General features: G+C 42.4%; 1 protein-coding gene across 5 annotated transcripts in view; it reads left to right on the plus strand.

Annotated features, from left to right (window-relative positions):
* The window catches only part of LOC119969598 (microtubule-associated protein RP/EB family member 1-like), an 80,354-nt gene that overhangs the window by 42,225 nt on the left and 14,286 nt on the right, over positions 1 to 23,843 (plus strand). For 4 of the 5 annotated variants that reach the window (XM_038803421.1, XM_038803422.1, XM_038803423.1 and 1 more), the window contains exons 3-7: positions 5,545 to 5,690; positions 7,079 to 7,286; positions 16,947 to 17,030; positions 18,967 to 19,085; positions 20,327 to 20,479. In XM_038803421.1, the coding sequence (XP_038659349.1) occupies positions 5,545 to 5,690; positions 7,079 to 7,286; positions 16,947 to 17,030; positions 18,967 to 19,085; positions 20,327 to 20,479 (710 nt within the window). The remainder of the gene's footprint in view (positions 1 to 5,544; positions 5,691 to 7,078; positions 7,287 to 16,946; positions 17,031 to 18,966; positions 19,086 to 20,326; positions 20,480 to 23,843) is intronic. The other variant, XM_038803425.1, reaches the window with a different exon arrangement.

Consider the following 23,843-nt stretch of genomic DNA (forward strand, 5'->3'; position numbering starts at 1 on the left):
ACTCTTTCAAGAGCACCATGATACCTTCCATGCTGCTTTGTGAGTCTGCGACGTAGAGGAGCAGGTCATCTGCGTTGAGTGAAACTTTGTGCTCTCTTGTCTCCCCTCCAGATCCCCTTCCAGTTTCTCGCGGCTCTGGGTATGATTGCCAATGGTTCAACCGCCAGGGTGAATAGCAGCGAGGCATCCCTGCCTCGTGCCTCTGGGCAGTTGGAAGCATTTAGAGCTGGGGGTGTTGATCCGCAAGCTTACCAAGGGAGCACTATACAATGGTTTTGCCATTGCTGTGACCCCTGCTCCAAGCCGAACCGCTCCAGTACCTCTTATAAAGTATTTCCACTCCACTCTATCGAAGGCCTTTTCTGCGCTCAGGGAGATATCACCTCTGATGTTCTCGGATAGGGTTATTAATGCTTTTAGCAGATGCCTGATGTTTGACATTAGCTGCCTACCCTTAACAAAGCCTAGCTGCCTACCCTTAACAAAGCCTATCTGATCCTCTGCCACCACCTCGGGTATGCAGTTTTCCAGTTGCCTGGAAAAGCAATAATTGCTTTGACAAGGTGTCACCTGGACTCAACATTAGCTCTTTCTCTCTTTACAGATGCTGCCAGACCTGCTGAGATATTCCAGCATTTTCTCTTTTTGTTTCAGATACCAGCACCCACAGTAATTTGCTGTTATCTCTTTCCCTGCCTTACTCTTGCGCCAGACAGGGGTATACAATTGTTAAAGTTCATATGTTCTTTAAATGTCTGCCATTACCTATCCACTGTCAGCCCCTTAAGTATCTCTTGCCAGCTTACCTAGCCAATGTATGTCTCATACCATCAAAGTTAGCTTTCTTTAAGTTCAGGACTCTAGTCTCAGATTTAACTCTGTCACTCTCCATCTTAATGAAGAATTCTACCATATTATGGTCACTATTCCCTAAAGGATCTTGCACCACTTTGCTAATTGATCCTTTCTCATTGTACAATACCCAGTCTCGGATGGCCTGCTCTCCAGTTGGTTCCTCGACATATTGGCCGAGAAAACCATCCCTTATAAATTCCTGGAAATCCTCCTCCATCGCATTGCTACCAGTTACATTAGCCCAATCAATATGCAAATTGAAGCCACCCATAATAACTGCTGTACCCTTACTGCACGCATCTCTAATTTCCTGTTTGATGCCATCCCCAACCTCACAATTACTATTTGGTGGTATGTACACAACTCCCACTCGTGTTTTTTGACCTTCTGCAGCTCTACCATTCAGATTCCACATCATCCAGGCGAATGTCCTTCCTTACTATTGCGTGGATTTCCTCTGTAACCAGCAATGCTATGCCATCTCTCTTTTCTTTCTCTCCTTCCTGAATATTGCATACCTCTGGAATACTGCGAAGTTTTGCCCCTTGTTTAAGGAAAGATATGATTTCATTGGAGGTGTTTCTGAGTCGATTCACTCAGATGATTCCCAGTATGGAGAGATGCAAGATTGTGAGCAAAGATTATTGGAACTCTACTCATTGGAATTTAGAAGAATGAGAGGTGATCTCATTGAAACATATGGGGGGACGAACGACCTACTGTCCCTATTTCTTATGGTCTTATCAACGAGATCCACCGATTTTCACTCATCAAAGAGACCCTAACGATTTGATGATATCCCCACTGTACATTCCATGAGCCAATTAATCAAGTAACCACTGTCAATACCTGCGCAGCCAGGTTAATATATAGGACCAACCCAAGAAAGGTTGGATATCCAAGGATTAACTGACCATGCCTGGGTATGCACCAGTACATATTTCCTCCCACTCCCAACACTGCCAAAGGTGCCAACAACAGGTGGGAAAAAAAAGTATTTTCCAGGATACATGATCTGTCTGCCACCTTTGTAAGAGACGAGCAAGGATTCCTTAATTTCAGATTAACCAAAGTACAAAAGAAAAACTTGACACCCATGGATTTCACAAGGGTTTTCCTCGCCCACAATGAGGATTTATAAGAAACCAACTACCTCTACCCCAAACCACTGACCCACCACCCTGCTGTGGTGCTACTCATGTTATCTATAAATAAGGTGAAGGGTACCAAAAGATGTACTCCTTCGGTGTAAAAGAAAGGATGACAGCATATTTTTTTTAATAAAGTTAAATACTCCACCACCCTGATTGTTTTCACAGGATAACAGGTGACAAACGCTTCTGTGCTCACATATCATACTCCCTTGATAGGATAAATTGCAATAACACAAAATCAGGAATATAATCACGAGGGAACAAAGTTCAGGATTAATGATGAACTGCAGGATAACATCACCGTCCACAAAACGGTCAAAGCCACGACAGAAACATTGAGCAACATCCAGGATCAGAGTTCTCTGAAGCCTGTGCACATCTGCCATGTCGTCAGCCCGAAGCCCTGGTAAACAGAAACCTGGGCCCTAGCGGGTGGTGAAGTCCCGTCACGTCTGGCCACCTCCCAACCCTTCTCGACAAACAGAGGGTGAGACAACTTAAGACCAGTGATTGGACGCTTCAACCGACCTCTGTCTCGAAGAGCAGATACATTGTGCTCAATCGAACTTTAAATGCCCAGCCTTCAAATCGAGATTGTGAAAGCATGTTCTCTAATTTGGCCGGGAATTCATCCCAATTCTCCGTGGGAGATCGGGCGACGGACACTCCTTCTCCGGCCCATCTCCCCAAATCTACAAAGGACTGAATGCGAGCTCCCACCGAGGAAATTGTCCTATTGACTGGTAGGATTCTCTTCAGGATATCTCCCAATTCAACGTGAGCAAAATGTAGAATTTTAGTCCTATTTCAGCTTTGGCACCTTGCATAATTATATTCCCTCCTGAAATGTAGAAAATGAAACGGGTGGAAAAAGAGACTTTCATTTATATAGCGCTTTTCATGAACCTAGAACATCCTGACGCACTTTCCAGTCAATTATGTACATTTTTAAGTATAGTCACTGTTGTCCAGCCCCTAATATGTGCACGTCTATGTGTTAATGGCCAGATAATATTTATCAATAATGTTGGTTCCATTTTGGCCGGGCCATTGGGGTGACTACCCCAAATGTTTTCATGACAGAGGTATGGGATTTAAAAAAAATTTTTTTTGCAGCTTCCTGAAAATCAAACGGGGTCTTGGTTTTGACACCTCATATGACCATTAAGATCCCCATAGATGTTACCTGTGTCTCAAAATCCTGAAGAATAACTTGAAACACTGGTTGTTAGTGGCCTATATTTATTTAGAATAATGTGAGTAGCAATGTACATCTCGGTGAGGATCAGACCAGTTGTGTAAATGATTTTTAAAAACTTTATTAAAGTAAAAGAAAAAAAACACATGACACTTAACTAATATACATTACGAACTATAAACGCCATTTTATCTGATGTTACTATCTCTTCTCAAAATATAACCACATTTCCTGAACTCACTGAGACACCTTTTTTCCCAAGTAACATCCAATTTTAGTAATTCTATATAGGTCAAATCCAGGAAATAATTACTACAAAATACCGCATAGGTGTCCAAGCCTGGAAAAGCATCGCTTCCTGCATCAGCGAAGGCACAAACCTTCTTTTAGAGGACAATATCTGCAACCTGCCGTGGCTCTAAACGTTAGATGGAACAGTCTCCGTGGCTCGGATCACAGATGGAACTGGCTTGCTTGACTGGTGGATGGAGAACTAGCCGCCTTCCCAATGAGGGTGCTAGCAGTTATGCTGTTCAGTCTCTTTGATATCTGACCCTTTGGATTCGGCTGTTTACATCTCTTAAATCCCTTGCCTTTAGAAGAAAGGCATCATTTGTATAGACCCACTAAACTCTGATAAACAATGTTTCTGGTGCCCATTTGCATCTCTATGTCTCTGGACGCCTATTAATCTTGTTACTGGACAGATCGCTTCTCATTATTCCTCTAGACATCTGCTAATTTTGTTACTTATATTATTTTGTTTTCATCTCAAGTTCACTGTTAACCTTGTTAATTTCCCAAATTCCCAACATGACAGACTGCGTCTCTTGGGTAGCACCCATTTGATATTGGACTGGACTGCCAGAAACAATTGTGTGTTCAAGTCACAGGTGGGATTGAACCCACAACCTCCTGACCTGTGAGACAAGAGCACTTCCAGTGAACCATCGCTAACCGAATTTTTATGAAAATTTCAGCTGAACATTTAAAGCCTGTGTATCTTTCCACTTTGTTCTCTCCTCTACATTGGGGCAGCAAGGTAGCATAGTAGTTAGCACAATTGCTTCACAGCTCCAGGGTCCCAGGTTCGATTCCCGGCTTGGGTCACTGTTTGTGTGGAGTCTGCATGTTCTCATCGTGTGTGCGTGGGTTTCCTCTGGGTGCTCCGGTTTCCTCCCACAGTCCAAAGATGTACAGGTTAGGTGGATTGGCCGTGCTAAATTACCCTTAGTGTCCAAAATTGCCCTTAGTGTTGGGTGGGGTTACTAGGTTATGGGGATAGGGTGGAGGTGTGGGCTTGGGTAGGGTGCTCTTTCCAAGAGCCGGTGCAGACACGATGGGACTCCTCCTGACTGTAAATTCTATGATTCTATAACTTTGCATTTGTATTGAAAAGGGAAATACAACACTTCCATTAATGCTGTTCCTGGTCAGTGAGCAGCTGAATTGTGCAAAAGTGCAAGTCTCTAATTTATTTCCTGTTCAGTTGGGTAACTCACTGAGTGCAGTAGCAGGGAGTGCTGCAATTGTGCTCTTTGGTTGACTGGGTTAAGGAGGGGAAGAATGACCTTTTTGAAAGAACTCGTGACTTTGATACCTTCAGGACAAAAGTCAGGTGGAAAGTCAGAAGATCAGATTTCTGAATCTATTGGTTCACTAATGGCAAACACAAAGGTTTATCCCTTCATTGATGGAAAGGTTATACTTAAAGCAGCACATCTGGAAGACGTGGACCTCGACGGTTGCACACCTTCTGGAATTTATCCATAAAGAGAGGGAATGTTCCAGATTTAATCGCAGTGGTGGTGGCGAGATTACTGTGGCTGACTGGAGGAGGGTTAAAAGTCTTCCAGAATTCCTGCTTCTGAGCACAGTTGAACAACCCGGTCAAAAGAGTTCTGTCATTCTTTAATAATTAATTGCCAGCACTCTGTTAAAGCTCGTATATGGCACATATCAATTTGAAGCACTGCGTTCCATAGGCTAGTAGTACAGAATAGAATCAAATCCTCAGTGGACAGGAGATATTGGGATTGGCAGCACAGAAAAAGCTGCATGAAAACCTAAAGGTTGCATATTAAACGTTCAAGTTCCATCAATTGTAGAGAGATCTTGACATGGAAGGATTCTACGACTATAATTAATCTTTCATTGGTAGCTAGAGTTTTGCCCAAATAACCTATTACCTCATTTCTGTTTCTTTTGTAATTGATCAAATGGTAACGCATCTGAAAATTAAATGGTTTTTAAGCAAGTATGAAAACAGATAATTTAACAGTGGGGCACTCGGAATGTATGGCAACCTAGATTGTAAAATAAATTTCTGTTTTAAAGGTACAGCATATTGTCAGTTTATGGACATGCTTTTCCCCACTTCTGTTGGACTGAAGAAAGTGAAATTTCAAGCCAAACTGGAACATGAATATATTCACAATTTCAAGCTTCTACAAGCAGCCTTCAAGAAAATGGCGGTCGATAAAGTAAGTTATCAGCAATAAATGCTTGCTGTCCAGTTGTATGGTCATCTTGTGATAGGTTATATTGCCATCATAAAGGTAGCGCATGAGCACTGCTCTACTGGATGCACAGAAACTAGTTCAGTATATTTATTTTGTTGCAATAATTAACAAAGTTTCATAAATGTCTTCTGAACAAAAGTTGGTAGATTTTGGTTTCACAGCTAACAGACGCAAAACAGCATTCCAGTGCAATTTTGTATTTTCAACTGCGTTCTTCCTCATTCCCTCTCCAACCCCTCCAGTGACCCTTCACCTCCAGACTGCCTGTAAGTCTTGATTTAGATGTAATTACACCCAGACACCAATTGGGAAGACCCAAGGCCATCATCTAGTTTTGTTATTGATTTGATGTCCTGCCCTGGTCTTGAGCTGAATTGAATTACTTGTGTTCTCAGCGTACTGAGCTGAAAGGGCAGCATGGTGGCACAGTGGTTAGCATGGCTGCCTCATGGCGCCGAGGTCCCAGGTTCGATCCCGGCTCTGGGTCACAGTCCGTGTGGAGTTTACACATTCGCCCCGTGTTTGCCTGCGTTTTGCCCCCACAACCCAAAACATGTTCAGGGTAGGTGGATTGACCACGCTAAATTGCCCCTTAATTGGAAAAAATTAATTGGGTACTCTAAATTTATTTTTTTTTAAAGCATACTGAGTTGAACTTCACTGCCTATTCTCACAAACATAAGGACTGGCTACTTCCATTTCTAACATCCCTGTCTCCACATCTGCCCCAACTCATCATCTGCTGAAATGCTTACACTTGCAGTTTTCACCTTCATATTTGACTTTTCTAATTTTCACTCAGTTTCAGCTCAATGCAAGTATCCTTTCCAATCCCAAGACCTGCTCACTCATTATTTCTGTTTTTCCGGGTCTACATTGGTTCCCAACCCACCAATTTAAAATTAGGACTTTTAAAAATTCGATTTCTTCCTTGGTTGGCATCTGTGTAATTTATTCCAGCTCTATAATTCCCTTTAAAATTCTCTGGTCCTCGAACTCTGGAATGGTCCAAATCCTCCCTCCGTTCGTAGCAGCATTGGCCATTGTGCTTTTTGCTGCCTCAGCTCTGAAATTATCTCACCAAACTTTTCCATCTCCTTCTTCCTTTAAGATTTTTCTCAATACTCGCTGCTTTTCGTCACCACTCCTAATAGTTCCTTCATTAATGATTTTTTTGTATTCATTGTGCTTATAAGAATTGAAGTTGTTTAAGCCTTGTGAAAGCTAGACTTTACTAGTTTACTTCAAAGACTAGGCACTAGTGAATTTCACTCACGCCTTCTGATCTGAACAGACTCATTGATCCCACTCTGCCTAAGAAAATATTTGTTTAATTTTCTCTTTTTCAGATAATCCCTGTTGATAAACTAGTAAAAGGGAAATTTCAAGACAATTTTGAGTTTGTTCAATGGTTCAAGAAATTCTTTGATGCAAACTATGATGGTAAAGATTATGATCCCATATTTGCCCGGCAAGGTCAGGATGCAGGTCCACCACCCAATCACAGTGACCAAAGTTTTAATAAACCTAAGAAAGCACTCGGTACAGGAACCACAGGTATTGCAACTCAATATTTTTAGTAACTGTAAATGTGTTGCATATTTATTCAAAATTCATCTGGGTACAAAAGTACTTGGTTTACAGATTTGATTTTGGTTGACAAAAGTACTAAAAACAGATTTAATTCTAATGAAGTTTGAAGGGTAATTGGTATGAGCATGCATTTTGTTTTCTGTGCCTGGCTGTGGGCTTTATATTTGTATTAAAAATATATAAGCTGTCTTTCCTTGCAACCAATTGACTGAGTATGTGCATTTCGGGTCATTTCCTGCAGTTCCACAGCATTTAAATGTTTGGTTCTGATTTTGTTAGCTGTCTTGCTCATGCCACTTCTAAGGTTTCTTTTGGTTAAAGTAACTCCTAAAAAGGGAAGACTCCAAATTATATTCATTCTTGTCTGTAATTATTGATTGATATTTATTGTCACATGTACCAAAGTACCGTGAAAAGTATTTTTCTGCAGCCAAGGGAACGTAGACAGTACATAGTAGACAAAAGAAAAATCAACAGAGTACATTGACAAATTGTACATTTTGCGCCTCGTTCGAGAGCGTTGTCCTGTTTACTTATTCAACTTTTGTACAGAGGGAAAAGTAGGTGATAATATAATCTCTGTGCCTTCTAACTCTCCAGTTGCATCGACACCTGTATTTGCATCGCTGAAATATTTGTTGCCAATGCATAATGTGTGCCACAGTGGAATTTAATGCCCACACTCCCTGCACCCCTAATCCCAGTGGCAAGTTTGGAGGTGAGGGGGAGGGTGCTAGCTGGGGATGCCGCTCACTTTGCCCAATTAAGTCTGGTGCAGAAGGTTCATGAACGTCTGCACACCCAATGCTAATCAAGGCCCTTTAAGTGGGCAATTAATGCCCTCTTAAGAGCCCCAGGCTGCCACCACTGTTGTTCAACCAACAACAGGAGACAGAGTCTATGTGGGAAGCCTAAACAGCAAACCCTTGTTGCACTCCTCGGGGGATGTGGGGTGGTGGCTGTGGCCCTTTGTTCAAAGGCACTCCATGCCTCATCGAGGGACCAGGCATCAGAAAGGTGGAGGACCCCTGAGAATCACCACTGTGCCCATGCCTCTGATCCCATCCCTGCCCTGCCTCACTCACCTTTGGCCTAGGTATCCTCAGTTATGCTGGGTCTATGGTGTGTGTATTATTGTAAATTGCCACTACTTACAATGGTGCTGCTTGCACCAGCATTTCTTTGGGGTGGGATTTCCGAATACAGGGTCCTTAATCTTAGAGAAGGCCCAAAGGTGGCCTTAAGTGTCTGAACTGAAATTAGTACAGTGTACCTTGCCCAAAGGTGGCAACACCGGTCTCTTTCCAGCTGATAGGCGAGACCTGCATTGCCTTGATTAAATTCTCCAGTGTTTTTCTGCAGAACGTGAAAATCGCACTGGACGAAATATTCACCACCACAAGTAGCCTTGAAACGAAACATCCTGAGGCCTTGTTCATTGTAGCTAGGGACTTCAATCAGGCCAAGCTTAAGAGCGTACTACCAAGTTATCGCCAACACGTCATCTGTTCCACCAGAGGCCCAAACATCCTGGACCACTGCTACACAAATATCAAACATGCCTACCACTCTATCGCTCGCCCACACTTTGGCTAATCTGACCACAAGGCTGTGCTCCTGCTCCCAGCTTATCAGCAAAACTGAAGCGGGAGAATCCGTCAAAGAAAGCTGTGCTTTGTTGGTCTGAGGAATTAGATGACCTCCTACGGGACTGCTTCGAGTCAGTGGACTGGTCAGTATTTAAAAACTCTGCGACCAGCCTGAACGGGTACGCCACTACAGTAACTGACTTCATTAGTAAGTGTGTAGAAGACTGTGTGCCAAAGAAGCAAATCAGCGTGTTTCCCAACTGGAAACCCTGGATGAACAGGGATATCCACTGCTTGCTGAAGTCTAGGTCTGAGGCGTTCAAGTCAGGTGACCCTGACCTTTACAAGAAAGCCAGATATGATCGAAAGAAATCCATCAAAGATGCCAAAAGGCAGTACCGGACCAAACTCGAGTCCCAGGCTTGCCATATAGATCCCCGCCGACTATAGCAAGGTCTGCAAGACATAACGGGCTACAAGATGAAGGCATGTAAAATCGTCGGCTCCAAGGCACCCCTCCTTGATGAGCTCAACGCATTCTATGCCCGCTTTGAGCAAGAGGTCAGCGAGAGCGAGCCCTCCACCCCAGAAGCCGCGGATTAACTTGAGATCACCACTGCAGACGTCAGAGCAGCCTTCTCGAAGGTCAACCCACAGAAAGTCACTGGCCCGGATGGGCTACCCGGACGAGCACTCGGGTCTTGCGCGGATCAGCTGGCGGGGGTATTCGCAGACATCTTCAACCTCTCCATACAACAATCTGAGGTCCCTATCTGCTTCAAGAAGACAACTATCATCCCTGCACCAAAAAAAAGTCAAGCAGAATGCCTTAATGACTATCGTCCAGTGGCTCTAACATCCATTATAATGAAGTGCTTCGAAAGGTTAGTCATGGCACGAATCAACTCCAGCCTTCCGGATTGCCTTGATCCACTACAGTTCGCCCACCGCTGCAACAGGTCCACAGCAGACGCCATCGCCATGGCCCTGCATACTATCCTGGAACACCTAGATAACAAAGACTATGTCAGACTCCTATTTATCGACTACAGCTCAATACCATCATTCCTACGAAATTCATCTCCAAACTCCTTGGCCTTGGCTCCTCCCTCTGCGACTGGATCCTGAACTTTCTAACCCACAGACCACAATCAGTAAAGATAGGCAGCAACAACTCCTCCACGATCATCCTCAACACTGGTGCCCCACAAGGCTGTGTCCTCAGCCCCCTACTATACTTATACACCTATGACTGTGTGGCCAAATTCCCCTCCAAATTTGCTGATGACACCACCATAGTGGGTCGGATTTCAAACAATGACGAGACAGAATACAGAAATGAGATAGAAAAACTGGTGCGACGACAATAATCTCTCCCTCAATGTCAACAAAACGAAGGAGATTGTCATCGACTTCAGGAAGCGTGGCAAAGAACATGCCCATGTCCACATTAATGGGAACGAAGTAGAAAGGGTCGAGAGCTTCAAGTTTTTAGGTGTACAGATCACCAACAGCCTGTCTTGGTCCCCCCATGCCGACGCTATAGTTAAGAAAGCCCACTTTCTCAGAAGACTAAGGAAATTTGGAATGTCAGCTACGACCCTCACCAACTTCTACAGATGCACCATAGAAAGCATTATTTCTGGTTGTATCACAGCTTGGTATGGAGCCTGTTCTGCCCAAGACTGCTGGGAACTACAAAAGGTCGTGAATGTAGCCCAGTCCATCACGCAAACCAGCCTCCCATCCATTGTCTCTATCCATAATTCCCGATGCCTCAGAAAGGCAGTCAGTATAATTAAGGACCCCACACACCCAGGAAATACTCCTCCACCTCCTTCCGTCAGGAAAAAGATACCAAAGTTTGAGGTCACGTACCAACTGATTCAAGAACAGCTTCTTGAGTCCTACCGCCATCAGACGTTTGAATGGACCTACCTCGTATTAAGTTAATCTTTTCTCTACACCTTGCTATAGCTGTAACATTATATTCTGCAGTCTCTCCTTCCTTCCCTATGCACGGTATGCATTGTTTGTACAGCATGCAAGAAACAATACTTTTCACTGTATACTAATACATGTGACAATAATAAATCAAATCAAATCACAAAGCCTGAGATTGTGCAAAGCCTGAATTAAGTGCATTTCAGTCTTGTTGCAGCTAAAGTATGACAGACCCCTTGAAGCTGTGGAATCTCTTTATTTGTGGTGTTTAAGGCCTTGAAAATATTTATGCAAGGCAAGTCTCTTAATGGATGCATCTCCAATGAAAATGCACAGTACTTTATTCAGCCCTCAACTGACTCGGAATTGAGAAATCTGGTTTCATTTAATGTAATTAACAAAAAAAAAACAATTGCGATGAGTTATGACCAGGGTTTGCACTATCCCGAAGTGTGTTGAATGCAGATTGAATAAAAAAGGGAATTGGGAATTGAAGGGGTAAATCGTACAGGGGAGTGTTTCTAGTTGGATGGCTTTCAAAGAGCCAGCACAGGCACAATAAACTGATAATTTTCTCTGCAGTATTTAAGTGATTCTACACAGGCATTTACCAAAAAAACAAACCCTTCAAATCTGTCAGTGTTTTGCATGAGAAGACCTTAGAGTGTGTGCTATCTTTGGTTCAATTTGAAGTTGATGAGTGTTCACACTCGTGATCTGCATCTTATTTTCACAGAATGACTGAAAATCTCATTGCATCAGTTTGCAAGTGTCATCCTGGTATGTCAGTGTATTAGGCCATCAGTTTTCTTCCTTGATATTCCATTCCACTGTTTAGGTTTAATCATGCCATCTGGGTGATGCTGAACAGACGAACTGCTGCCCCACAAAGAAGTTAGCAGATGGATACCTTTTTGTATCCATGCATATACTGCCTATCAGCAGTATTATTAATTCAACCTACTTCCCTCTAGTTCTGGTGATGAGCTTAAGCATTTAATAATATTGTTGAGAGTACTGAACAGACTTTCTTTATTAATCAAAGGTTATCAAGCCATAGAGTACAGAAAGTAACAATTCGGATTTCTCTCTCTACCTGGTTATTCCTCTCTCTATTTATATGCAGGTTGTTTACATTGGTTGGTAAACACTCAGATTTCTGTCCATATTCCATTAGATACTTTGCTGATTTAATTGTCATAGCTTCTGTTTCAATTGAACACACTTTCACAATTATGGTACTATTTTCCTTTGGGTAATTAAGTTTGACTTTTTGAAATTGGGATGGAGAATTGAAACTTCCAAGAGGTTTGCTGTACAGAGCCATTTCTCTGGGCTTCTCGGTCTTTTAATAAAAAGTACATTTATATAGCACAATGTTTTACAAATCTTTTTCCCCGGGACCCGCTTTTACCAGCTGGCTGACCTTCGTGACCCACCAGTTTTGCTTACCTTTTAATGTGACAGGTGAGCTAGTTTGGTCCTCACGATCTCACTTGCTTTGTCATTTAATGTTACATTTCTGCTGAGGACTTCAGCTGATGTTTAAGTTTATTGTTGCATCCTTTGAAAAAAATCAAGAGGTTTGCCATAGAACTTGTTGTCCTTAGTCTTCAAATGCCTTTGATGTTTTGAGCATTTTAAACTTTCATTTGCCAGTACCCCTGCATATAACACACATGGGCTTTGCATTCTGATTTGCATTGGCACAGCGATTAGAACTGCGACCTCTCAGAACTAGGAACCCGGGTCGATTCCAACCTCCGGTGACTGTGAGGGGTTTGCAATTTCTCGGTGTCTCTGAGATTTTCCTCCGGTGCTCCGGGTTGCTCCCACAGTCCAAAGATGTGCAGGTTTGGTGGATTGACCATGCTTAATTAGCCCTGGTGGGGGGTTCACAGGAATAGGTTAGAGGATTGGCCCTAGGTAAGGTGGTCTTTTGAAGGGTCGGTGCAGACTTGATGGGCCGTATGGTCTCCTTCTGCTCTGTAGGAATTCTTTGATTCTGTGAATTAATAACGCCACGCCTCAAGATAGCATATTTATACTGCTTTATTCCTGATTTTAGTTTCATCTTAATGGGTTGTTCACACATTAGCTCATTCCAGCACGGCTTTGTCCTGCTGTGAGCAGCTCCCGCCAATACTGTTTGTTCTGACGTAGATTCTCCTCAGCAGCTCTCTGCAGGAGATTTAGTTGTGAGATCCTGGCCCATTTGTGTCTCTAGCCCTCTGTCCTTATTTTGAAACAGTCCATTTTCAAGTCCTGTTGCTTGCTTGCTGGCAGCTACAAAATGGAGGAATCTCTCCTTTGTGATTTTGCACGCAGAGCATGTGACATCAGTGTATGGGACGCATGACCTGCTCTCTGCTGCCACTTCTGGTGGTAAGATTGCATATTTTTTTTTTATGTGGTCCTGGACAGCGCACTGACATCAGGAGGAGGAGGTCTGCCCACTGGGCTCCAGGCCTGCGCATTGCTATATCCGCTGAGGTGGCACACATGTGCACAACGGCCGTCGTTCTTGAAAGTGGATCCCAGCCGACATTTTAAAAAGCTGGTCGCAGCCATTGGCAACTTTTTCCGGCGATCGGGAATGTCACGACCAATTGCTCACCCGCAACCCACCTGCGGGTCTCGACCATGAGTTTGAAACTGATTGTCTTATAGACCAAGAAGCTAATGGATTCTAGGGCAAAAACCCACTGTTAATAGAGGCAGCCGCAACATCCACTGCAGAATGGTAGAAAATGGTGGGAAAAGCAGCTCAGTGGGTGAAGGACTTAGAGGCCAACTTATTTCCACATCGGAGACCACTTAGTAATGATGTCTACCCAGGAACTGACCGGATAGGCAGTGCAGGAAAAGAAAACCTCATATCCAAGTGTGCAATGCTTATTACCTCTCTCCCACCAGAATCCTTTCAAAATAATGATGGTCGCAGACATAGCAAAATTGGCAAAAACTTCTTGCCTGGTACTGCAATGACACACATAGAACATGCAGTGCACAAGTAGGCAATTTGGCCCATCGAGTCTGCACAGACCCACTTAAGCCCTCACTTCCACCCTATCCCCGTAGCCCGACAACCCCATCTAACCTTTTTGGATACTAAGGGCAAATTAGAATGGACAATCCACCTAACCTGCACGTCTTTGGACTGTGGGAGGAAACCGGATGAAACCCATGCAGACACGGGGAGAATGTGCAGACTCCGCACAGACAGTGACCCAGTGGGGAATCGAATCTGGGACTCTGGTGCTTTGAAGCCACAGTGCTATCCACTGTGCAACCGTGTTGCCCATCTTGTAACTATTAAGAACAAAGATCAAGTTAGTACTTTGCATACTATTGGGAGCATAGCAGGTGATGTGCTTGCCAGGCAGGTGATGAATAAAGGAATAGTCTCCTACGAAACTCCAAAAGTTCCTGTGTCTAGCTTGAATTTGGTTTGCTGGAATCTTTGTGCTAACTGGCTGAGTTTTGTGGCTGAATAAAGGACATGGTGCCCTCTATTCAACTCCCCAAGGTCAAAAATCCAGGGAGGACAGGTTAAATGTTAAAAGCCAGCTAGAAAAGATACTAAAAGATGATACTACAGTAAGTCTTGAAACATTGTACGTCATTAAGAATCAAGCATACTCCCTGTGTGGAAAAGCCTGCACAGCTCTAAACCCTCAAAAAAGTTGGTGAGGTCAATGCAATGACACCAGAAAGCGAATTTAGAGCAAAATCCCCACCTTCTTTAACAGGCTTGAGTAAGCTGAAAACCACGGGGGGGAAGATTTTCCAACTGTTACCGCCAGCAGGATCTTCCGGTCCTGGCGACAGCAAACCCCTATCACTGGTTTCCCGGTGATGTGGAGTGGATTCAATGGGAAATCTCATTGACAGCAGCGGGATCATCACCACCGAAAAACATGCTGCAGAGGGCATGGAAAAATCTCCCCTGCACAACCACCTCGGTTGTCTCAAAGCACTTGACGTTTGAAGTGCAGTTGCTGTTGTAATGGAGAAAAGACATAATTCACACACAGCAATGTGATGATGACCAGCTAATCTGTTTTTATGATGTTGATTGAAGGATAAATATTGGCTAAGAACACTGGCAATGACTCCACTGCTCCTCTTCAAAATAATGCAATGAGATCCACCCGAGCAGGTAGATGATGCCTCAGTTTAATATGCCATCTAAAAGACGACTCCTTCTACAGTGCAGCACTTTCACATAACTCACTGGAGTGATAGCCTTGATATGCTCAAGCCCTTGAACCTTGTGATTCAGAAGCAAGGAGCTGGCATTGTGCTGCATACATAAAAGGGTTTGGATTTAATGTGTTATTGGCACTGCTAGCTAAGTGGTTAGGATTATTGACTGTTTTGGAAAGAACATAAATTGCAACATTTATTTTACATTGGTGACTATTAAGCTACTAAGCATTAAAGGTCCATGACCTGAAGTTACAACAAAGCATTTAAGCTTTAATAATAAATCCACATACATGGTTGAAACTTTAAGGCATGACTGACCTTTCCATTCTGCAGTCTTGATGATCACATACATGATTTAACTGGTAGCCTATTTTTCCCTCCACCAAAGTCACTTTACATTAAAAAGAATTAATTCATCCAAATCTCTTCGATCTGTACCCTAACTCTCACTAAGTTCTGTTCACCCATCAATCTTATGCTATAAAACCTATATCAATCCATGATCCAAAAACATCTCACTTTTAATAATCCTCATCTTTTTCATTTTTTTTGGTGACCTGTAACCTCCCCCAGCTCTGGTCCCTCTACATCAATTCTGGAGTGTAGAGCACCCCAATTGTCTTTGCTCCACCTTGGCCAAGCTCTATAATTTTCCTTCCCAACTCTCTCTACCTCCCTAGTTTTTCTTCTTTAAAACAGTCCTTAAACCCAGTTCTTTGATCAAGTTTGTCATCTATCCAGAATCTCTATATGTAGCTGAGTGTTTAGTTGTGTAGGTAATGCACCTCCTTTAGTGTCCTGGGATGTTTTGACTGTTAATGAAGCAAGTTGTAATGTTTAGCAAGATGTATTATTTTCGCAGTTGTACTCTGGCATCTTGAACTCTGCAAGCTTTCAAATGTTAGCATATTTAACACTTGTGAGAAACTTGTAGTTCAACAATTTGTAGTTCAACATAAGTTGTAAGATCTTTAAAATGTATCGAATTCATCAGTGTTGAGTAGAATTTGTTGATGGTCCTATTCTTTTGGTTCAGTAAAGCAAGGTTGTAATTGTGGTAACTTGCTGAAGGTTGTGTGCTTTGCCACTAGATGTCACAAACTACATGCAAATAGAATTTATCCTTGTGGTTTTATGGATTGGTTTTTGTTGCTGGTTCCAAAATCTTTAGTGAAAGAGAGAAAACCAATTGCAATGGGAGACACGTGTTTATGACTTGAGTGGCATGAAATCATGTATAGATTTAAAATTTATGTTAAATCAAAATTTCTTGTGTTCTTGTGTGAAATCCCTGTTGCTTATATTATATGGGGATACAAGTTCCATAATAAAGGAAAAGGGATATATAGGAGTAATTTCAAATACAAATGACTATGTACCTCCATCTGAATTTAAATATTTCAATTGTCTGAGGAGTTTTGATTCTTGTATATTAAAAAAAATAATTGAGTCTGAGATGAACTTCCTTTAAGCATCCTGTTGCAATCTATTGTACTTCTTGCCTTTTTATTAATATAATTCCTGTCTAAAGTTCAATTTTTTAGCCCTGCTGTGTTTTCACATTTACTTGCAGTTTTCATGCACACTATTTAGATTTTCAAGATTTAAAAATGAGTAACTCTTTTAAATGTGATTAAACTCCACAAACAGGTCTTATTACAAAATATTTCTCTTGGAGGTGTTTCATTGTATGGGAGAAAGTTCCTGTTGTTTGTGCTTAATGCCAGATTTTGGCCGGCATATTTAAAAACTGGGTTCCCATTCCCTTGTGCCAAAAAATTGAGAAACTTGACATTTGCTGGCATATTTTTAATATGCCGTAGATTTGTGGGCCACCTTGCTATTCGTATTGGATAATTATCTGCTCTATAAATTACAGATGACAGTCTAAATACTGCAGCGCCAGAGAGGAAGACTCTGAAATCAACATTCTTTGTAGCAAATGTAACAAGACCAAATATTGGTACAATCTTTTAGTACTTACAGAAAACAAGTATTTGCATTTGTTTCATGTATGCCCTGTGGTGTTGAAAGTAAACGTGGAATTCAGCACATGTCTTGTGTTTAGGAAACTTGCCTGGCAAGTTATTTAGTGCAGCAGGTGGAAGCTTATTTGCACCTTTTTTGGGTGGATGGGGAGGGGGAAAAAATAGGAACACTGTGCAGCAATTATCCAGGCTGAACACTAAAGCATAATTATAGTGGAACCCCAATTAACCATCGAATAGAGGGAATCCTCCCCTCCACTCCATCTTAAAATAAAAACTGATAGACCCCAAATAGTGCCAGCAATTTGAGGAGTTAAAAAAGTGACAATTTGACTCATTAAATTGGAAAGGACTGTTGGGACAAGTATTTAACTGTGCAGTGATGGTAGAAAAGTAGAAATTATTTAACATAGAATAATTATTGGAATATGTGTGGAGAGCAGAAAGACTGGCCTTGAAAAGACTAGGTACTGCAGAGTTTGACTGCTTTATGGAATTGGCATTTATTTGTGCAGTAATAAAAAATAGTGTGCAGAACCCCCCACACCCACCCACACACACACACACACACACACACACACACACACACGCCTTAGCGTTGCAGGCCAAAGAACGCACCAACACTCTTTCCTTTACTGATGTTCACAGCATAAGCTCATGTAGGGTTGCTACTGGGGATTTAATGCTCTGGGGAACAATACACAAATTAGATTACATTTCCAATGAAATCTAACTCTTTAAAAGCATGGATAATTAATGTTCCACTATATCCTGAAACTATTATTGGTATCAAAGCATGGGTGGCACAGTGCACTGCTGCCTCACAGCACCAGGGACCCAAGTTCGATTCCAGCCTTGGGTGACTCTCTGTGGAGTTTGCACATTCTCCCTGTGTCAGCATGGGTTTTCTCCCATAGTCCAAAAATATGTAGATTTAGGTGGATTGACCATGCTAAATTGTCCCTCAGTATCTAATGGTTAGGTGGGATTACAGGATAGGGCAGAGGAATGGTCCTAGGTAGGGGGTGAACTTTTGAGGGTTGATGCAGACTCTATGGGGTGAATGGCCTCTTGCACTGTAGGGACTGTGATTATCCAGTCATATCGACCTCGAACTTAATGTCTACATTTGTGCCACCATTATGCTTTCCAATCAATCATAACATGAAGATGATCTGGAAAAATTGGGAATCATCTTCTTGGTAGGTATAGTGAAAGTGATGAGCCTGAATTGCAGGTGTATTTTGTTGTTCTCTAAACTCACCTCCCATTCACTGGTTGCACTTTTTTTGGTTTATTAGTTGGAGGTAAGGTTACTTTTTGTGCACTGTTTCTCCACTTATTAACACGTAATGTTTGCCTTCATTGTGTTCACCACTCCTCATCAAAATTATTTTGCCAATAGAAAGTGGGATTTCATGCCTGTTTCTATTAACTGCAAGAGTGGGGTTGTTCAGGTTCTAGTCGTTAAATGATGGCCACTAAAATGAGGTACTAAAGCTTGCAGTTCAGCTAAAATGACTCTTCGGTCTAGATAATGAAGCAATTGATTGGCTGGCGATGGTAGTAGTGGTGGGGAGGAAACCACACAACCTCATGGATGATCAGTGTGTGCGAGCTGTCTGAGACATGTACTTGCAGAAAAACTCTTGAAATTTCACTCTTTCATATGCTGTACGTCCATCTCCACATCAACGCAACAGCAAGTAATCTAAGCTGCAAACTTCTAAAGAAAATATATGATAGTGGCACTTCATTTATTAACATGACTAAGACCAAACATAACCTGCTATTTGGTATCTGTAGACTCAAACCTTTCAACTATTGAGAAGCAAGAAATTGTCTATTGTCAGTACTGTTTTAGTAACAATATAGTAGTTTTAATTGTGATTGTGGATATTAATATTGCAGTTACTCAAAAAGTTCATCCAACGCAAAAAGTTTCTGCTCCAAAACCCGTGTCTGGTACAGCTAAAAGACCTGCAACAGTGGGAAACGGAGATGCACAAGTTGCAGAGCTAGCTCAACAGGTGATTATACATTTGTTTTTCAGTACTCTTTTTTTAAGTGTTTGCTAAACTTTTGGTGTTAGGCTGATTGAATCTACATGTATTTGACTGCTCCTAAATACTTTATTAAATTTGATTTAAATAGAAACTATTCAGAAAGTGTATTGGATGTTTAATTTTTCTCTAACCTAAACACATAAGCTTCAGGTTTATTCTTGGAAGCATGAAGAAAGCAGATATTTTATTACATATTAGAATATGGAATGCTTTACCAAAATGGTAACGGCAGACCTATCTGACAGTGCCTCATACAGTGACTTGACAAAGTTGAGTGAGCATATAAATCTGTTTTAAAATACCACAACATCGAGGGCTGAAGGGCCTGTTCTGTGCTGTACTGTTCTATGTTCTATGTTATCCTAGTTTTACACTTCATCTGCTTTTCTGTTGAAATGAAATGAAAATCGCTGATTGTGACAAGTAGGCTTCAAATGAAGTTACTGTGAAAAGCCCCTAGTCGCCACATTCCGCCGCCTATTTGGCGAGGCTGGTACGGGAATTGAACCCGCACTGCTGGCCTGCCTTGGTCTGCTTTAAAAGCCAGCTATTTAGCCCACTGTGCTAAACCAGCCCAGTTGGAATGGGCGCATTGCCATTTTCTTTCTCCGCACAAAACCATAGGGGCCTGAATAAGAACAAAAGTTAAAGCAAATTAGTTTAGCACAGTGGGCTAAACAGCTGGCTTGTAAGGCAAAACAAGGCCAGCAGCATGGGTTCAATTCCTGTACCGCCTCCCCGAACAGGCGCTGGAATGTGGCGACTAGGGGCTTTTCACAGTAACTTCATTGAAGCCTACTTGTGACAATAAGCAATTATTATTAAATTGAGCCCTAGTCTATCCTCCCAAGGACCCGAATATGTAAATTAGGAACATTTTCTCTCATCATAATTGGGGGATATTAGTTTCTCCACCATTAATTGCCAGTCACCATCAACCTCCATGGCAATGACTCTACCACTGAGTCCACTTGCCAACAGATAAGCACCCTCTTCATACAGTGTAAAATTGCTGGTTTCCTTGACATTGGTATTCTTGCAATTGTCCTGCTGAGTGCGAGACGAAAATGTTGTCACTTATCTTTCTTCCGCAATTTAGTTTTATATTTCAGAATGAACCTTCATTTCATATTTTTAAAGTTCAATTGGCTTGAATTTGAAATGGAATTATCTGTTATTACAGTTACTGTTCTATATTTGCACAGATCAATGTACTAAAAATTACAGTTGAAGATCTTGAAAAGGAAAGAGACTTTTATTTTGGGAAACTGAGAAATATTGAATTAATCTGCCAAGAAAATGAACAAGATAACGAGCCAGTGGTCCAACGGATTGTGGACATTTTGTATGCAACAGATGTAAGAACCCTTTCTTCTGTATAAGTTTGGCTTTTCAGTGTATATGTCCAAGAACCTTTATAATGGATTGACCGTGTGGTGGAGAATATTGAGTTATGTTATCCTGATTGCTGTTTCCCCAAGAAAAGCTAACCTCGTTTTTAAGTTCAAACTTTTTTAAATTAAGAAAAGGACCTGGATTTTAAATGAATATAAAGGTATACCTTAAAAATTAGTTAGATATTAGTGAGAGTGGGCAATAATATAGTTATGAAGGCTTAAGATATTTGCCCTGAACAAACCCATAGAACTTTATTTACTTGTTACAAATTCAGACTTGCCATAGACACCTCCTTGGGTTAAGATCTCAAATGATCAATTGCTTTCAAGGGATCCGAGAGTCTTGGTTTTGTGGGATTCCATTTTAACTGCCTTGTTTGTCTGCTTGTATGATAATATTTCTCATTAGTGACCTATCCCAGGCACAAATATTGCTTTTTTATTCTTTGCTCAATTTCCACTCATTAGCACATTGCTCAACAAAAGATCTTCCATTAACCAGGATAATTAGACAGCATAACCAGCATAATTAGAATGTAATTTTTTTCAACTTAAAACCCCTTTTGTTTAAGTGGGAACCTGCTGCAATTTTATTAATTCAACTAAAACTTGGCATATCACAAAAAATGCATTTTTAATGTGCTGATCCACCCATTTGTGAGTGAATGAATGAAAGTCGCCACAGTCCCAGAGGACCATAGGCTGCACATCTCAGGCGAGGGGCAAGGTTGAGAAGGTAGGGCCTTCGTGAATTACCTCAACCTGTACGGGATTTGAACCCGCAGTATTGATGTTGTTCCGTGTCACAAACCAGCCACCTGAGCTAACCGACCCCCTCCACCTAAATAACAGAAAATGACTTAAAATACAGAACTATTGCGAGAGTTGTTGGTGTACAGTAGTCAGTTTTGTAGTAAATTAAATATTTAACTTTTTTGAGCCTCTTTGAAAGCCTGCAAACAGAAACACTTTGCAAAAACCCACCCTGTGATTACTTCTGTTTATGGGTTTTGTGGGTGGTCCCAGGTTCCCATGTGACGTTTGCAGAAACTTAATTTATGCTACGCATAATTCACACTTGAAATTCCTCAAACTTTGCGCCCGTTTAGCTGATTTCAGGTGAATTGTGCTGAAAACACCAGTGCAGCCTAGTGGAAATTCTTGTCTTCATGAAAAGGAAAAAAACTGTATTTATATGGTATCTTCATGTTTTACAGCCAATTAATTACTTTTGAAGTGTGGTCACTGTTGCAATGTCGGAAACCAGGCAACCAATTTGTGCACAGCAAACTCTTAATCTATTTTTGTGATGATATTTTTTTTTTTTTTTATAAATGTTTTTATTCAGTTTTCATATTTTATATTGAACAAATTACAAATTGTTAGGAGAGAAAAAGAACAAAAAAAAAAAAAAAAAAAAAAACAACAAACAAACACGCAAAAATTAACATACATATTTACAGGTAAGCATCTTCGTAGTAGTAACTGCGCCCGCCCCCCCCCCCCCCCCCCCCCCCCCCCAACATGTTTATTTAGTTTGGTTTTGGGCCTTAGCTAGCCATCGAACCCCCGTACCGAACCTGTAGCCCCTCCCGCTACCTTCCCCCGACTATTCTTCCTCTTGTACATTGGCCACAAATAGGTCCCGGAACAGTTGCATGAATGGCTCCCACGTTCTGTGGAAGCCGTCGTCCGACCCTCGGATGGCAAATTTGATTTTCTCCATTTGGAGAGATTCCGAGAGGTCGGACAGCCAATCCGCAGCTCTGGGCGGTGCTGCTGACCGCCAGCCAAACAGGATTCTACGGCGGGCGATCAGGGAGGCAAAGGCAAGGGCGTCCGCCCTCCTCCCCAGGAATAGATCTGGCTGTTCTGAAACCCCGAAGACCGCCACTATCGGGCATGGCTCCACCCTCACTCCCACCACTTTGGACATAACCTCGAAGAAGGCTGTCCAGTACTCCACGAGTCTGGGGCAAGACCAGAACATGTGGGCGTGGTTGGCCGGGCCTCTTTGGCACCGTTCACATCTGTCTTCCACCTCCGGGAAGAACCTACTCATACGGGTTCTTGTTAAGTGGGCTCTATGTACCACTTTTAGTTGCGTCAGGCTGAGCCTTGCGCACGTGGAGGTGGAGTTGACCCTATGCAGTGCTTCGCTCCAGAGTCCCCACCCTATCTCCATCCCCAGGTCGTCCTCCCATTTCCTTCTTGTTGCGTCCAGTACGGTGTCGTCCCTATCTACCAGTCGGTCATACATGTCACTACAGTTCCCTTTCTCTAGGATACTTGCGTCCAGTAGGTCTTCCAGTAGTGTCTGTCGTGGCGGTTGTGGGTACGTCCTTGTCTCCTTTCGTAGGAAGTTTTTGAGCTGCAGGTACCGTAGCTCGTTCCCCCCAGCTAGCTGAAACTTCTCTGTCAGTTCGTCCAGTGTTGCGATCCTGTCGTCCGTGTATAGGTCCCTGACTGTCAGTGTCCCCCCGTCCTGCCTCCACCTTTTGAAGGTGGCGTTTTGTGATGATATTGGCCAAAACCCCAGAGAACTCTCCTGCTCCTCTTCAACATAGTGCTCTTTTACATCCACCAGAGAGGGCGTAATGATATCTTGGTTTAATATCCAAAACCTAGCACGGCCAACAGTGCAGCACTTCCTCAGTACTTGCACTGGAGTTCAGCCTATGTTTTGTGCTCAAGTCCTATAGTAGGTCTTGAAACTATAATCTGGTGATTTGGAGGCAAGAGTGCTACCATTTGAACCACAGCTAAAACTTTTGGCTTTGCAGTAGAACATGTTGACATTTTTATTTGCTTTCTGGATATGGGGGGGGTGGAATGTTAAATCCCAAACTGAATTACTTCATCCCAATTTTGTTGAACCATCACTGATTTCTGATCCTTCCACACCCTGAAAGTTTGCTAGCTGCACGGAAACCTACCCAAGCAAAGTTAAAACCCTGTGGTTGGCAACTTTTTAAAAATAAACTTGGAGTACTCAATTATTTTTTTCCAATTAAGGGCCAGTTCACTGTGGCCTATCCACCTAACCTGCACATCTTTGGGTTGTGGGGTTGAAACCCACGCAGACACGGGGAGAATGTGCAAACTCCACACGGACAGTGACCCAGGGCCGGGATTCAAACCCGGGTCCTCAGCTCTTCACTCCCAGTGCTAACCACTGCACCACGTGCCGCCCAGTGGTTGGCAACTCTGACAGCCAGCAACATTGTTGCTCCACATATTATGCAGTGGATGCACCTTTGCTAATGTAGGGCCCCAATTGATCTTTGCAGCCCTGCAACTAGATTCCTATAAGTCCCCTTTCCTA

The sequence above is a fragment of the Scyliorhinus canicula genome, chromosome 7 (genome assembly GCF_902713615.1).
Source record: "Scyliorhinus canicula chromosome 7, sScyCan1.1, whole genome shotgun sequence".
Classification (NCBI taxonomy): Eukaryota; Metazoa; Chordata; class Chondrichthyes; order Carcharhiniformes; family Scyliorhinidae; genus Scyliorhinus; species Scyliorhinus canicula.